This window comes from Schistocerca cancellata, chromosome 5 (genome assembly GCF_023864275.1).
Source record: "Schistocerca cancellata isolate TAMUIC-IGC-003103 chromosome 5, iqSchCanc2.1, whole genome shotgun sequence".
Taxonomy (NCBI): domain Eukaryota; kingdom Metazoa; phylum Arthropoda; class Insecta; order Orthoptera; family Acrididae; genus Schistocerca; species Schistocerca cancellata.
The window spans coordinates 775500618-775514585 of record NC_064630.1 but is presented as its reverse complement, the minus strand read 5'-3'; the positions used below and the strand labels follow the sequence as shown (position 1 = coordinate 775514585).

Sequence of the window (13968 nt, the reverse complement as noted above, 5' to 3'; positions counted from 1 at the left end):
GTGATGGAATTTGAACAGGCATATGTTACTATGGAAAGACAGGTTGCAGCTGGCCTGGGACAGGGGAAACTTTTCTGTATTGGCAAGATAGAAGGAGCAAGGATAAATAGTTCAGGTAAAAGAAATGTGAAAATATTTAGAAAAACACAAAAAATTCAATAGAAATCAGATAAAATGAAAAAAGATGGAAACAGGAAGTACAGGGATAAATGAGATTGGGTAAATGGATTGGGTTTGGGCAGAATGATGCATGCTGGAATAAGGGAAGAAGGGGAGGGACTGTTAAATACAAAATGCGTGCAGTGTACATAGAATCAGGAAAACACATGAAAATGCATGTGGTTGGCGGGAGCTGGTGGGATAAATTTGAAGGTTCAGGAATAATTATGATGGTAAGGAGAACACGAAACACAGGGTGCTGCACATAGGGTCCATGTGGGCATGTAGCCATGTGTTATGTGTGGACAAGACCACTGATACAGGGTGGCCCTGAACTCAAGAGTGTCACACGATGGGTCACTACCCATTCTACAGGTGGAAATCATCTGCAGTTCAGAAGGCAACAATGAAATGTAGGAAAGTAGAGAAGGAAAAGGACAGACACTGAATGACATATGCGATAGTGAACAGTAACAAAGGGGAACACCATTGGATTGTGGGATGGAAGAGGAACCACTAGACAGTATCAAAAAATAGAAAATATGGGATCAGATAACAACAAGGCTTTGAGTGGATGCATTGAATAAAGACTGCTAGATATTAATTAGCTAATGACTACTGTCATCTCCAGTGGTGAGGCCTAACTGCAACTGAATCTGAGGAGAACAGTGATCTCAGCTGAGGTCGGTAGTGGGGGTACAGAAGGGATAGCAGGGTAACAGTGGGAGAAGATGCTAGTACTGCCTGTGGGAGTGTGCAGAGACTTTCACAAAAATTTATACATAACTGCTTAGTACTGACAAGCCGCTATCTACACAGCAAGTGTAAGTTACAAATTAGAATTGTAAATGGTTATTTTTTTCTTGTTTAGTGCCATTAGAGACCACATCATGTAACTGTAAGGTATTTCTGGAAGCCTTTTTTGCAGTCTGAAAGCACTGCATTCTTTCTCCGGCAGTCTGCCTTCTCTCTTCCATCCAGGCACTGTTCAGCTTCTGCTCATAGTAGAAACTCTTATTAAAGTTATTGTTGAGTCATCTTTACCTTACGCAATTATAAATGTCTTCTTGATTCAGTCCAATGCTCTCTAGATCTTTATTTCCTTGAACTATTTATCAGAGACTTCAGGTCTGTTGTTCAGTACATTAAAAATTTGCTTTGTTAGTTGGGTTGCATCTAACAGAAGTCTGTAGGTCTTCCGTAGTCATTTCCTTGTTGACTGTGTCAGCCATTTGTTGTTGCATAACAGCTCTTCTCTGCCTTGTAGTCTAAACTGTTCGTCTATTATCTTAGAACCCAAAATTTTCCAAAGAATCCTGTGTTCAAACTTCTTCGCTTCTCTCACTACAGTCTTCTGCTTTATTATGATCTATTCACTTGTGTATAGACATTTGGTTTGAATCACTGTGTCACAGTGCCCAAGTGTAGCTTTTATTGAGATTGTCTTTGTCTTGCCTAGAACATGGATCCTATGAAAAGCAGTGGCCATTCTCTCTCTCCTGCTGTCATTAGCTTCTTTCTTGCTAGTTTTAATCTGTACTATTTCACAAAGGTATCTAAAACTGCCCGCTTTATCTATTTTACATTAGTTTGTTTTTAGGTGATGAGGCACTTTTTGGATGTTGACGACGTACTTCGTTCTCTCGGAAAATTTGGGGGCCAGCTTTTTGTGTGTGCTCCTTCAGCATATTTATCAGTTCCGCAGCTGTCTCTGTTTCTTGACAGGATCGCCCGGTCAATGGCAAATGCACTGTTCAGTTCTCAATTCCAGTTAATTCCTTTACTCATTCTTGGGTGACCTTCCCTAACAAACAACTGAAGAGAACTAGGTACAGTTCATCCCCCCCCCCCTTTCCCCTAGATTGTCTTGGCACACTTAAACATAGTTGAGCTTACTTTGTCAGTGTACTACAGAGGTAGTAATATGACTTGAAGTTGGTTTCTGTGGCAACAAAAACGAGAAATAAATCAATAGTACAATGTGTGAAAATCGCTATGAGCAAAGAGGTACAAAATTGACTCATCAGAGAAACATCTTATACTTCATAGTAACAAACAAATCCTAAATTTTCAAATCAGTTAACATAGAGAAAAAACATCAGTAAACAGAAGGTTGTGATAGCATTAGTGACTATGGGTGTTACAACAAACATCAGGAAAGATAGGGAAATATATTTGCTCAGCAAGAGTGACAGGATACAAATTGCAGAGTAACTGAGAGCAGTCAACATCAAAGACTCATCGGAGGGCGAAAAGCACTGTCCAGTACATCTTAAACAAATAGGTTGCAAGCAAGTTTTAAGGGATGGGAAAGCCACATTGTGGTTCAATAGTCAAGTTAGAAAGTTTCTATGAAAGCAAAGAGAACTTCATTACAAGTGTAAGCCAAGTCTAAATTTAAATGCCAAACTAAAGCTGAATACAAGCAGAGCAATGTAAGAATCATTCAATGAAACTGAGAGCAAAATTTTGCCAACTGATCTTACTAAAAACCATAAGTAATTTTGGTTGATTGTGAAAAGTCAGCAACTGGATCAATATCATCTATTCAGTTACTCAGTGATCGTACTGGCACTGAAGTGAAAGATAAGAGAGAGAAGTCCGAAATAATGAATTTAGCTTTGATGTAGATCATAATAAGGTTCCTTCTTTCAGTTATTGGACTAACACCCGAATCGCTCAATAGCGCAAAAAGACATCTGGACCGGATGAGATATTCTGAGATCCTGCAAGGATTATCAAAGAACTTGCTACCGTTCTAGCAGTAGTTTATTGCAGGTCACTGGGCAACAAAGGGGGCAACAAAGGGCGCACAGCAGCTGGAAGAAAGCCCATTTCGCAGAAAGGTCATAGGACAGGTGGGGGACAGTTTACGTTAATGTATTATGACACTTTTGAAGAACATAAATTACCTCTATAAAAAACAATCATTTTTCTGCAAACAGAGCTCTCACAAAATTAAGGTTGCTTTTTTTGTCCACAAGATCCAAAGTGCCATAGACAACAGCATCCTCATGAAGGTCACATTTCTTCATTTCAGAAAGGCATCCAATACAGTTCCACACTGGTGTTTGGTGAACAAAATATGAGCTTACTGAATACTGGGTCAATCTGAGACTGTATTCAAGACTTCCTTGAAGAGAGAACTTAACTTGTCATTATTAATGGAACAAAATAGAGAAATGCAAAGTAATTTCATGAATACCCACAGGAAGAGTTATAGGACATTGACTATTTAAAATATATATACCTGATATAGTCGATAACATTGGAAGCTCTATGGGGCTGTTTGCAGATTACGCAGATGCCTGTAAGAAGTTAGCAACAACAGAAGAGTGCAGTTAATTGCAGGAAGATCTGCAGAAAATCGACAGTTTGTATAGAGGTTGGTAGTTGACCCCAAACACAAATATCTGACAGATACCTAATGCTCATCAGTCTGGAGCCATTACCAGGTTGGGTTAATAAAGATGAATACAGAGAAACAATGAAGAGTAGCATATTTCATCATGGGATCATTCAGTCAGTGCGAGAACCTTACAACCCTAGTGACAAACACTACAGGAGAGGTGCTTTGCATCACAGAGAAGTTTACTATTGAAATTTCAAGAGAGTATATTCCAAGAACTTCGTCCCACATACCTTATTTACCCAATTATAAGATGAGTTTTTTTTCCAAATTTGTCACTCGAAAAATACAGGGTCATCTTCCACTCGCACATTAAACTACTGTTGGTGAGGTTAATGTTTTTACATTGTTTAGTGGATTAGTATAGGGGTCATATTACATTTACAGATGAAGCTTTGGCTATTGAGGTTTCATACAAATTTATATTGAATAATCCCAAAGGGTAGGGCTTGGCAAACAATACTTGTGTTCAAATAGGCTTGAGATTTCCCAAAATGCTGAAGCACTCTATACAGTATTGACCTTGCTCGAATATTCAAGGGATACGTGGGAAACTCCGAACTGGCCACTATAACTGTCTAATGCTCTGCTTAAAAACTGACAGTTTTGCTAACTTTAATTTGTTGTATCTGGACAGGTTTAGAATAAATGTTCCCGTACATGTACAAATACTACATACATACGTTTCTGCTGCTTTTTAAGTAAAGATAACATTCATAAGCAAAAATCTTGTCCTTCATAAACCTCTACTTTAATCTTCCAAGCCAATATTTTATTTGTTTATGAGAAACTGTAATGATTTACCAAGTGGGTTGCACATGGAAATTTGGTCGCTGTTCATATACTAGAATATCAGGAAAAAAGATTACCAGGTTTTAATCAGCATTAGAACATGATGATGACACTCACATGATTTGAGGGATAAAATTAGTCCAGAATTAAAAGTTTTACAAATGAAATAAATCACATTAAACTGACTACAACTGTTATTGCAAAATAAATTACAGTGGAAAAACCGAGTGTGGAGATATTATCAACAGACATCACTACATCACACGATGAGCGAAAGTTCAAGAACTGGACAGAATCATAACTGTGATCTTTTCTTTATGTATTGGTTACTGTTGTTACATACAGTCAGTACCCTGGAAGACACTGATGTCTATGTTTCACTGTTGGTCAAGCACAGCACTACGGAACATTGAACAGGAACAGTGCCAACAGCTGGGCTGAGAAATATGGTGAGTGCGGGGAGAGGAGTGTTGAGCAGGCAACAAATTTCATTGTGCAACCAACCATAAGAATATATACTGCATACTTCAGCTTTTTATGAACATCTACCATGTTTAAACTGCCGTTTGCCTGAATCCATTTCCAGTCGGAATCAAATCAACTTTAAAATTGGACAAATACTCAACAACAGCACAAATTTATGCACGAGATGCTAAAATTCTAGACTGGGACCAGTGACGTACTTATGTGTTTAGTGCAGAAATGTTGTCGATGCTCACCGTGAGGTATGGTGTGAACGAAAGAGGGTGTGTCAGCTGCTGGTTCTAAACAGCCGATGAGAGAGCAGTGCACATACGATATGTTTGCATACAAGATACGCTGTAACATTCTCGCATCAGTATAGAAGTGAAATCCACTGTGTGTTCAGAAAAAACTATGTCCTCAGGTCCCACCACAACCACAACCTCAAAAACAATAACGTATTTGGAAGAAACAGCCAGACAATTGTGACAACAAACTTTCAAGTTAGAATGGTAGCAATGATGATTACAAATAGTGATACCACAAAAAAGGCAATAAAGACAAAGATTAATGCAAACAGTTTCTTTTTGTTTGTTTTATTTCTCGTGGTATTATCAAAATGTAGACAAACAATAAATGGCATGAGTTTAGAATTTTTTAAGGACACACCTTACATAAATAAAACCTTGTGATTTTGATGAGTCAGAATATGTTAAAAAATAAATTTTTCTCAAGGCGCCTCTAAAAAAATGGTGTTGTCTGATATTCAGGGTTCTCTTATACTTGGGCAAATACAGTAGGTCTCGCAAAATTGCAATGAGGAAATTAAGATGTTTACCGACAATCATTCTTCCCATACACCATTCGCAAATGGAATGGGGTTACGGAAATGATAATTGTACCAGAGAGACCCTCCACCATGGCTTGCAAGCAATAGCTGTGATGTTATGAATATGTGATTCTATTGGTGAATAGATATTTTGAAAAACTTAATATCCCAGCAGTGTGCAAGAGTAATTTTAAACTTATCACAACAGAAAAGAATTGCTAATTATAGAATGGGAATGATAATTTGTGCATGGTTGGAAAAAGTATAAAGAGGGGAAAAAAGTGAAATAAATGCCTTTGGAATGGAAATACTGACATCATAGAGCAGTCCCATGCACACCATCCTCATTCTGCCAGCACAGACAAGAAACTGGAGCATGTGAATGACCTGATTTAGGGTACACAATAGGATTTGTGGTTGGTATATTGCATGCTTCCCCAAACAAAACACGTAGAGGTGTTGAAAAGCATATAGAATTAACACGGGGTACTGTGTTTGTTGACAATATATCACACACTTCTCCAAAGACAACCCTTCTGTCTCCGCCCTACAATGAGGAGCTGCATTAATCTGGTTAGCACTTGTTCAGCTCTGTGGAGCACCAGATGTCAGATGAATGATTGGGTAAAAACTGAGAGTTTATTGCATGCTCTTATAACTTCAACAGACCACTACAGAAATATTTCCAAAATTCCAGAATCTGTGGTTCAAATGCTTTAAACAGTGGGAAGGCTTTCCATGACATATTATGTTCCTGCTACCTCAATTTCTAGTCTTAAAAAAGTGTACCAGATCATCACTTTCAGAGTGAACTCTGTCAATTTAAATCTCAAGTTTCATCATTCAAGTTTAATTTCATATTCAAACATTTATTAGATATATTGCAATTACCATTTCCTGGATGTGGATCAGCATGAACAAAACCAGTGTGAAATATTTGTTCAGCAAATGCTCTGAAAAGCTTTTCGTCGACATCAGAAAGAGAAAAGCCATAATTCCGCAATCCTTGTACATCATTCACTTTAGTAGCATGCACGAATTCCGTAGTGAGTACCCTCTGGGGAAAGAAAAAATGTTCCATTATTACATGAAAATAATTGACCCAACAGAAATACTGTGCACGTTGGAACTGGCCTTAAAAGCAACAGTAACAATTTAATCAAATATTCTCTCCTGGTACTTATAATACAAATAAAGATAAATATGAACAATATTAATTAACTGCGATTAAACACAAATTGTAAAAACAAGACTGTGCCCATAATGAGACTCTCAGCTAGGTATTACAACTTATTTCTCAGGAGGAACCTTTGTTTTAGATTAATAAAGACAAAACACAAGAGTACAGTAAGTGAAATAAAAAAAGATACTAAGAATTCTAGAGTAGCAAATAACAAACAGTAACGCCGCATTTGGAGGCTACATATATAACATCATCTGCCTGCTCCTTAAACATATACAAAATTTTAAGATAGTTTCTACTTGGAAACACACTTTCAATGTCAGGCAGTTCCATTTAAGCCCAGTTTACATCAGTGGGAACATAAGCAAATGAGCATCAGTGAACAAGAATTCTCTCTGGTGTACCAGGTGTACCGGTATGAAATGAGCGTTAAGATACAAATGTGTCGACAGGGAACATTTGTTGTGAACGAGCCTTAATTTTTTTTTGTTTGGTTGGTATGACATCTGTCAAAGATATTTAGAATACATCAAGTCATGAAACAAACAACATCGTATGTTTCCATCGTGTTAACAAAGTCGAATTTTGTGCCAGAAAGTGATGATTTGTGGAAAGCATTAATTTTTTGTTTTCATTTGAAAAAAAGTGCTGCAGAGTCACATTGAATGCTTGTCAAGGCATATGATCATGCTCTGTCAGAAGCAACATGGTTTCAACGGTTCAGAAATAATGATTTTGATCTAAGAAATGAAGAATGTGGAAGATCACCAAAAAAGTTCGAAGACGCCGAATTGCAAGCAATGTTGGATGAAGATGCAAATGGCAGCAATGCTAAATGTTGCACAACAAACAATTTCTGACCATTTGAAAGCTATGGGAAACATCCAAAAGTGTGGAAAATGGGTGCCACATGAAATGAATGACAGACAGATGGAAAACTGAAAAACCATTTGTCAAATTTTGCTTCAAAGACGTGAAATAAAATCAATTTTGCATCGAATTGTTACTGGCAATGAAAAATGGATTTATTTTAAGAATCCTAAATGGGAAAAGTCATGGGTTAATCCGGGACAACCATCAACATCGACTGCAAAACCAGATTGATTCTGTGTTTGGTGGGATCAGAAACGTGTGGTGTATCATGAGCTTCTAAAACCCGGTGAAACTGTGAATACTAATCGCTACAGACAACAAATGATCAATTTGAACTATGCATTGATCGAAAAAAGACTAGAATGGGCCAGAAGACATGGCAAAGTAATTTTTTACACGACAATGCACCTGCAGACAAAGCAAAACTGGTTCAGGTTACCATCAAAACACTTGGCTGAGAGCCGCTACCCCACCCGCCATATTCACCAGACTAGGCTCCTTCCAACTACCATTTGTTTTCATCAATTGGACATGCATTGGCTGAGGAACACTTCGATTCCTACGAAAAAGACGAAAATTGGGTGTCTGATTGGTTTGCTTCAAAAGATGAACATTTCTATTGGCGTGGTGTCCACAAATTGCCAGAAAGGTGGTCAAAATGTATAAAAGCAATGGTCAGTACTTTGAATAAAATGTTTTTACTTTTCAATTCAAAATTAGTGTTTCATTTTCAGAAAAAACACTCATTTCATACTGGTACACCTAGTAAATGATAGGTGAGCACAGGTAAACACCATTTCGTTGTGTTTGATTTGAATTTGCATATGCTCGCTCATGTACCGCTGGTTGTCGGTCTTTTTAGCAAACCACCGAAGCACTTTGGCTCTAGCAGTACAAGGAGTACTTCTCTGCATTTTGTATGTTAACTACTCTTGCTGTTGACACTAACTGCCTGCACAAAGTAGTGGTCAGAAGAGAATGTAATGCTGCAGACAGGAGAATATTGATACGATACGTACACGTGGGATCCAAGCAATCCACAGCACAAAATGTCAAACAAAATGAAACATGTTGTTGTTGTTGTGGTCTTCAGTCCTGAGACTGGTTTGATGCAGCTCTCCATGCTACTCTATCCTGTGCAAGCTTCTTCATCTCCCAGTACCTACTGCAACCTACATCCTTCTGAATCTGCTTAGTGTATTCATCTCTTGGTCTCCCCCTACGATTTTTACCCTCCACGCTGCCCTCCAATACTAAATTGGTGATCCCTTGATGCCTCAGAACATGTCCTACCAACCAATCCCTTCTTCTGGTCAAGTTGTGCCACAAACTTCTCTTCTCCCCAATCCTATTCAATACTTCCTCATTAGTTATGTGATCTACCCATCTAATCTTCAGCATTCTTCTGTAGCACCACATTTCGAAAGCTTCTATTCTCTTCTTGTCCAAACTATTTACCGTCCATGTTTCACTTCCATACATGGCTACACTCCATACAAATACTTTCAGAAATGACTTCCTGACACTTAAATCTATACTCGATGTTAACAAATTTCTCTTCTTCAGAAACGCTTTCCTTGCCATTGCCAGTCTACATTTTATATCCTCTCTACTTCGACCATCATCAGTTATTTTGCTCCCCAAATAGCAAAACTCCTTTACTACTTTAAGTGTCTCATTTCCTAATCTAATACCCTCAAAATCACCCGACTTAATTCGACTACATTCCATTATCCTCGTTTTGCTTTTCTTGATGTTCATCTTATATCCTCCCTTCAAGACACCATCCATTCCGTTCAACTGCTCTTCCAAGTCCTTTGCTGTCTCTGACAGAATTACAATGTCATCGGCAAACCTCAAAGTTTTTATTTCTTCTCCATGGATTTTAATACCTACTCCGAATTTTTCTTTTGTTTCCTTTACTGCTTGCTCAATATACAGATTGAATAACACCGGGGAGAGGCTACAACCCTGTCTTACTCCCTTCCCAACCACTGCTTCCCTTTCATGTCCCTCGACTCTTATAACTGCCACCTGGTTTCTGTACAAATTGTAAATAGCCTTTCGTTCCCTGTATTTTACCCCTGCCACCTTTAGAATTTGAAAGAGAGTATTCCAGTCAACATTGTCGAAAGCTTTCTCTAAGTCTACAAATGCTAGAAACATAGGTTTGCCTTTCCTTAATCTTTCTTCTAAGATAAGTCATAAGGTCAGTATTGCCTCACGTGTTCCAGTATTTCTACGGAATCCAAACTGATCTTCCCCGAGGTCAGCTTCTACTAGTTTTTCCATTCGTCTGTAAAGAATTCGTGTTAGTATTTTGCAGCTGTGGCTTATTAAACTGATTGTTCAGTAATTTTCACATCTGTCAACAACTGCTTTCTTTGGGATTGGAATTATTATATTCTTCTTGAAGTCTGAGGGTATTTCACCTGTCTCATACATCTTGCTCACCAGATGGTAGAGTTTTGTCAGGACTGGCTCTCCCAAGGCCGTCAGTAGTTCCAATGGAATGTTGTCTACTCCGGGGGCCTTGTTTCGACTCAGGACTTTCAGTGCTCTGTCAAACTCTTCACGCAGTATTGTATCTCCCATTTCATCTTCATCTACATCCTCTTCCATTTCCATAATATTGTCCTCAAGTACATCGCCCTTGTATAGACCCTCTATATACTCCTTCCACCTTTCTGCTTTCCCTTCTTTGCTTAGAACTGGGTTTCCATCTGAGCTCTTGATGTTCATACAAGTGGTTCTCTTATCTCCAAAGGTCTCTCTAATTTTCCTGTAGGCAGTATCTATCTCACCCCAAGTGAGATAAGCCTCTACATCCTTACATTTGTCCTCTAGCCATGCCTGCTTAGCCATTTTGCACTTCCTGCCCATCTCATTTTTGAGACGTTTGTATTCCTTTTTGCCTGCTTCATTTACTGCATTTTTATATTTTCTCCTTTCATCAATTAAATTCAATATTTCTTCCGTTACCCAAGGATTTCTATTAGCCCTCGTCTTTTTACCTACTTGATCCTCTGCTGCCTTCACTACTTCATCCCTCAAAGCTACCCATTCTTCTTCTACTGTATTTCTTTCCCCCATTCCTGTCAATTGTTCCCTTATGCTGTCCCTGAAACTCTGTACAACCTCTAGTTCTTTCAGTTTATCCAGGTCCCATCTCCTTAAATTCCCAAACAAATGAAACATAATTGGTAGAAAATAGTCTGGCTCTCAAAGGTCCATCTGGGCACATGAGAATGACACTTCCTTTAGATGTTTCCATCAGGTGGGAACAGAGTGAATAAGCACAAGCTTTGTATTTCTTTTTACTGAGAAGGAACACCTCAATAAATTTCCTTGAATGTAAATAAATATGAATATGTGTATGTTATGTTGATTAAAATTAAAAAGATACAAAAGACCTGGTCATTCTCATTGCTTATGTTCATGGTACCTGTAATTACATCACTGAGGTCCCACAGTTATTTTAGAGGTTTTTAATGTAATAACCAAATAAGTAAACATCATTTTCCCATGATCACACTGTCTCCCCTGCCCTCTAACGAACTATACAAGGTGTCCCACAAATGTTGTGACAAACTTCGAGAGGTTGTAGAGGGTGCCCTGAGGAAAGAAAAAAATCGAGAATAGGAATCATGTATGGAAATGCCACCCAATGATGCTACAGAACATTGAAATTATAGGTGCTGACACTTGTCACTATACCATCCCTTTGGTGGCAAATATGACTTTTTACGCTGACGGACTGTAGGTGAAATGTCTCACAATATTGTCTGTTATTCAGTAATCACGACTTACTGCCATGATCACCAGTGAAGAATATGGAGCTAGCTGCTGCATAGAAAAACCTTGTATCCTACAAGTATGATGCTCTGTTGCCCCGCTGGATTGCAGTTTTGGACATCGGTTTCCATCTGCAGTTTATTTTTCTCCTATACACTAAAAAACATTAGGGATTTTTTAGTATTCTAGAAGAAAAATAAACTGCAGATGGATAACCACCTAGGCAGCAGAGCATTGCATCCATAGAGGACAAGGCCTTTCCATGCATCAGTTAGCTCTATCTTCTCCACTAGCGTTCATGACAAATCAGCTGCGAAAGCTAGGTAACAAACAATATTGTGAGATGTGACACCTACAGTCATCAAAGTACAAAGTCACGTTTGCTGTTGAAGGGGTGGCCTAGTGGCAGGTGCTGGAACCTATAACTTTGACACTCCGTAGCACTGCTGGATCACATTTCTGGACATGTGTTCCTATCCACAATTTGTTCCTCAAGACACTCTCTATAACCCCTCAAAATTTCTTGCAGCATTTCTGGGACATCCTGTACAGTGTAATTTTATCAAACATCTTGTAGAAAGAAAGAGATTTTCACTCTGCAGCGGAGTGTGCGCTGATATGAAACTTCCTGGCAGATTGAAACTGTGTGCCCGACCGAGACTCGAACTCGGGGACCTTTGCCTTTCGCGTGCAAGTGCTCTACCAATTGAGCTACCGAAGCATGACTAACGCCCGGTACTCACAGCTTTACTTCTGCCAGTACCTCGTCTCCTACCTTCCAAACTTTACAGAAGCTCTCCTGCGAACCTTGCAGAACTAGCACTCCTGAAAGAAAGGATATTGCGGAGACATGGCTTAGCCACAGCCTGGGGGATGTTTCCAGAATGAGATTTTCACTCTGCAGCGGAGTGTGCGCTGATATGAAACTTCCTGGCAGATTAAAACTGTGTGCCCGACCGAGACTCAAACTCGGGACCTTTGCCTTTCGCAGGCAAGTGCTCTACCAACTGAGCTACTGAAGCACGACTCACGCCCGGTACTCACAGCTTTACTTCTGCCAGTATCTCGTCTCCTACCTTCCAAACTTTACAGAAGGCGTGAGTTGTGCTTCGGTAGCTCAGTTGGTAGAGCACTTGCCCGCGAAAGGCAAAGGTCCCGAGTTCAAATCTCGCACACTCCGCTGCAGAGTGAAAATCTCATTCTGGAAACATCCCCCAGGCTGTGGCTAAGCCATGTCTCCGCAATATCCTTTCTTTCAGGACTGCTAGTTCTGGAAGGTTCGCAGGAGAGCTTCTGTAAAGTTTGGAAGGTAGGAGACGAGGTAATGGCAGAAGTAAAGCTGTGAGTACCGGGCATGAGTCGTGCTTCGGTAGCTCAGTTGGTATAGCACTTGCCCGCGAAAGGCAAAGGTCCCGAGTTCGAGTCTCGGTTGGGCACACAGTTTTAATCTGCCAGGAAGTTTCATCTTGTAGAAAGTTGTATGTATATTTCACATATCATTAGCCAAACCTTACTGACATTATTTACCGTACATGTACTTTAATACAATCCATTAAGTGCTTTGCATCTGTCACTGCAGGCATCAGGGACTACCTCAGGTATAACAGCTATTGAAAGGCCTCCAGTTGCTAACAACCACATTGTAAATGCTAGACTATCTTCAGATTATGTTGCTTGTTAATAATCAGTGTTCTTCTTTTAAATTTTCCCCTCAACTGTAATGATAAGCCAGCTAAAAGTGTCACTCACATCAGGGCAAAGCTCTGGAAAAATGCTATGGAAGACTGGGGCTGCAATTCTATGTTAGGTGCACTACAGAAACAAGTTTCACGCTTGCCTACAAATTCGGATTCCTACACTTGTTCTCCTATGTCATTTTTATTGCTTTCCAAAAATCAGCAAGTGCACCATGCAATATAATCCTATCTGAAAATCACAGTTTTGCATAAAGGATATGTTACATGAAATGAAACCCATGTGGTGATTATTAGCACAAAAATAATAATAATGCCACTCTATACTCACTCTCTCATGTTCTTGTCTGTTCCATCCATTGTGAATGTTTGTTCACAGGTACAAGCGAATGGTGGTGAACACTGATGAATTGTTTTTGCGAATGCTAGTTTGCTCTTGTCCACTTCCATTCAGTCCAGTATAAATAATGCTTACGAAAAATACAATTTTCTTAAATAATGTAAGCTCATCACACTAAAAATTAACATGAATTAGGCTGACCAGACATACCAGTTCTGCCAGGAGAGTCGCGGCTTTACACATAAATGTCCTGGTGTCCCAAAATAAAAAAAAATAAAAAAAAAAAAAAAAAACATTTGAGACACAAAACTGTGATATTTCTTATTTAATTAATTTTTTGTTAAAAATAAGTTTCGTAGAAGAACATTAAAGAAATACATATTTTCACAATACTCCCTAAACGCCTTCTGCATTTGGTTTAAATCATGTTAC

General features: G+C 39.0%; 1 protein-coding gene across 1 annotated transcript in view; it reads right to left on the bottom strand.

The window, feature by feature from the left end:
• The window catches only part of LOC126187750 (uncharacterized aarF domain-containing protein kinase 5), a 175207-nt gene that overhangs the window by 67083 nt on the left and 94156 nt on the right, over positions 1–13968 (bottom strand). Inside the window, exon 7 of the mRNA XM_049929003.1 lies at positions 6543–6708. Coding sequence (XP_049784960.1) covers positions 6543–6708 — 166 coding nt within the window. The remainder of the gene's footprint in view (positions 1–6542; positions 6709–13968) is intronic.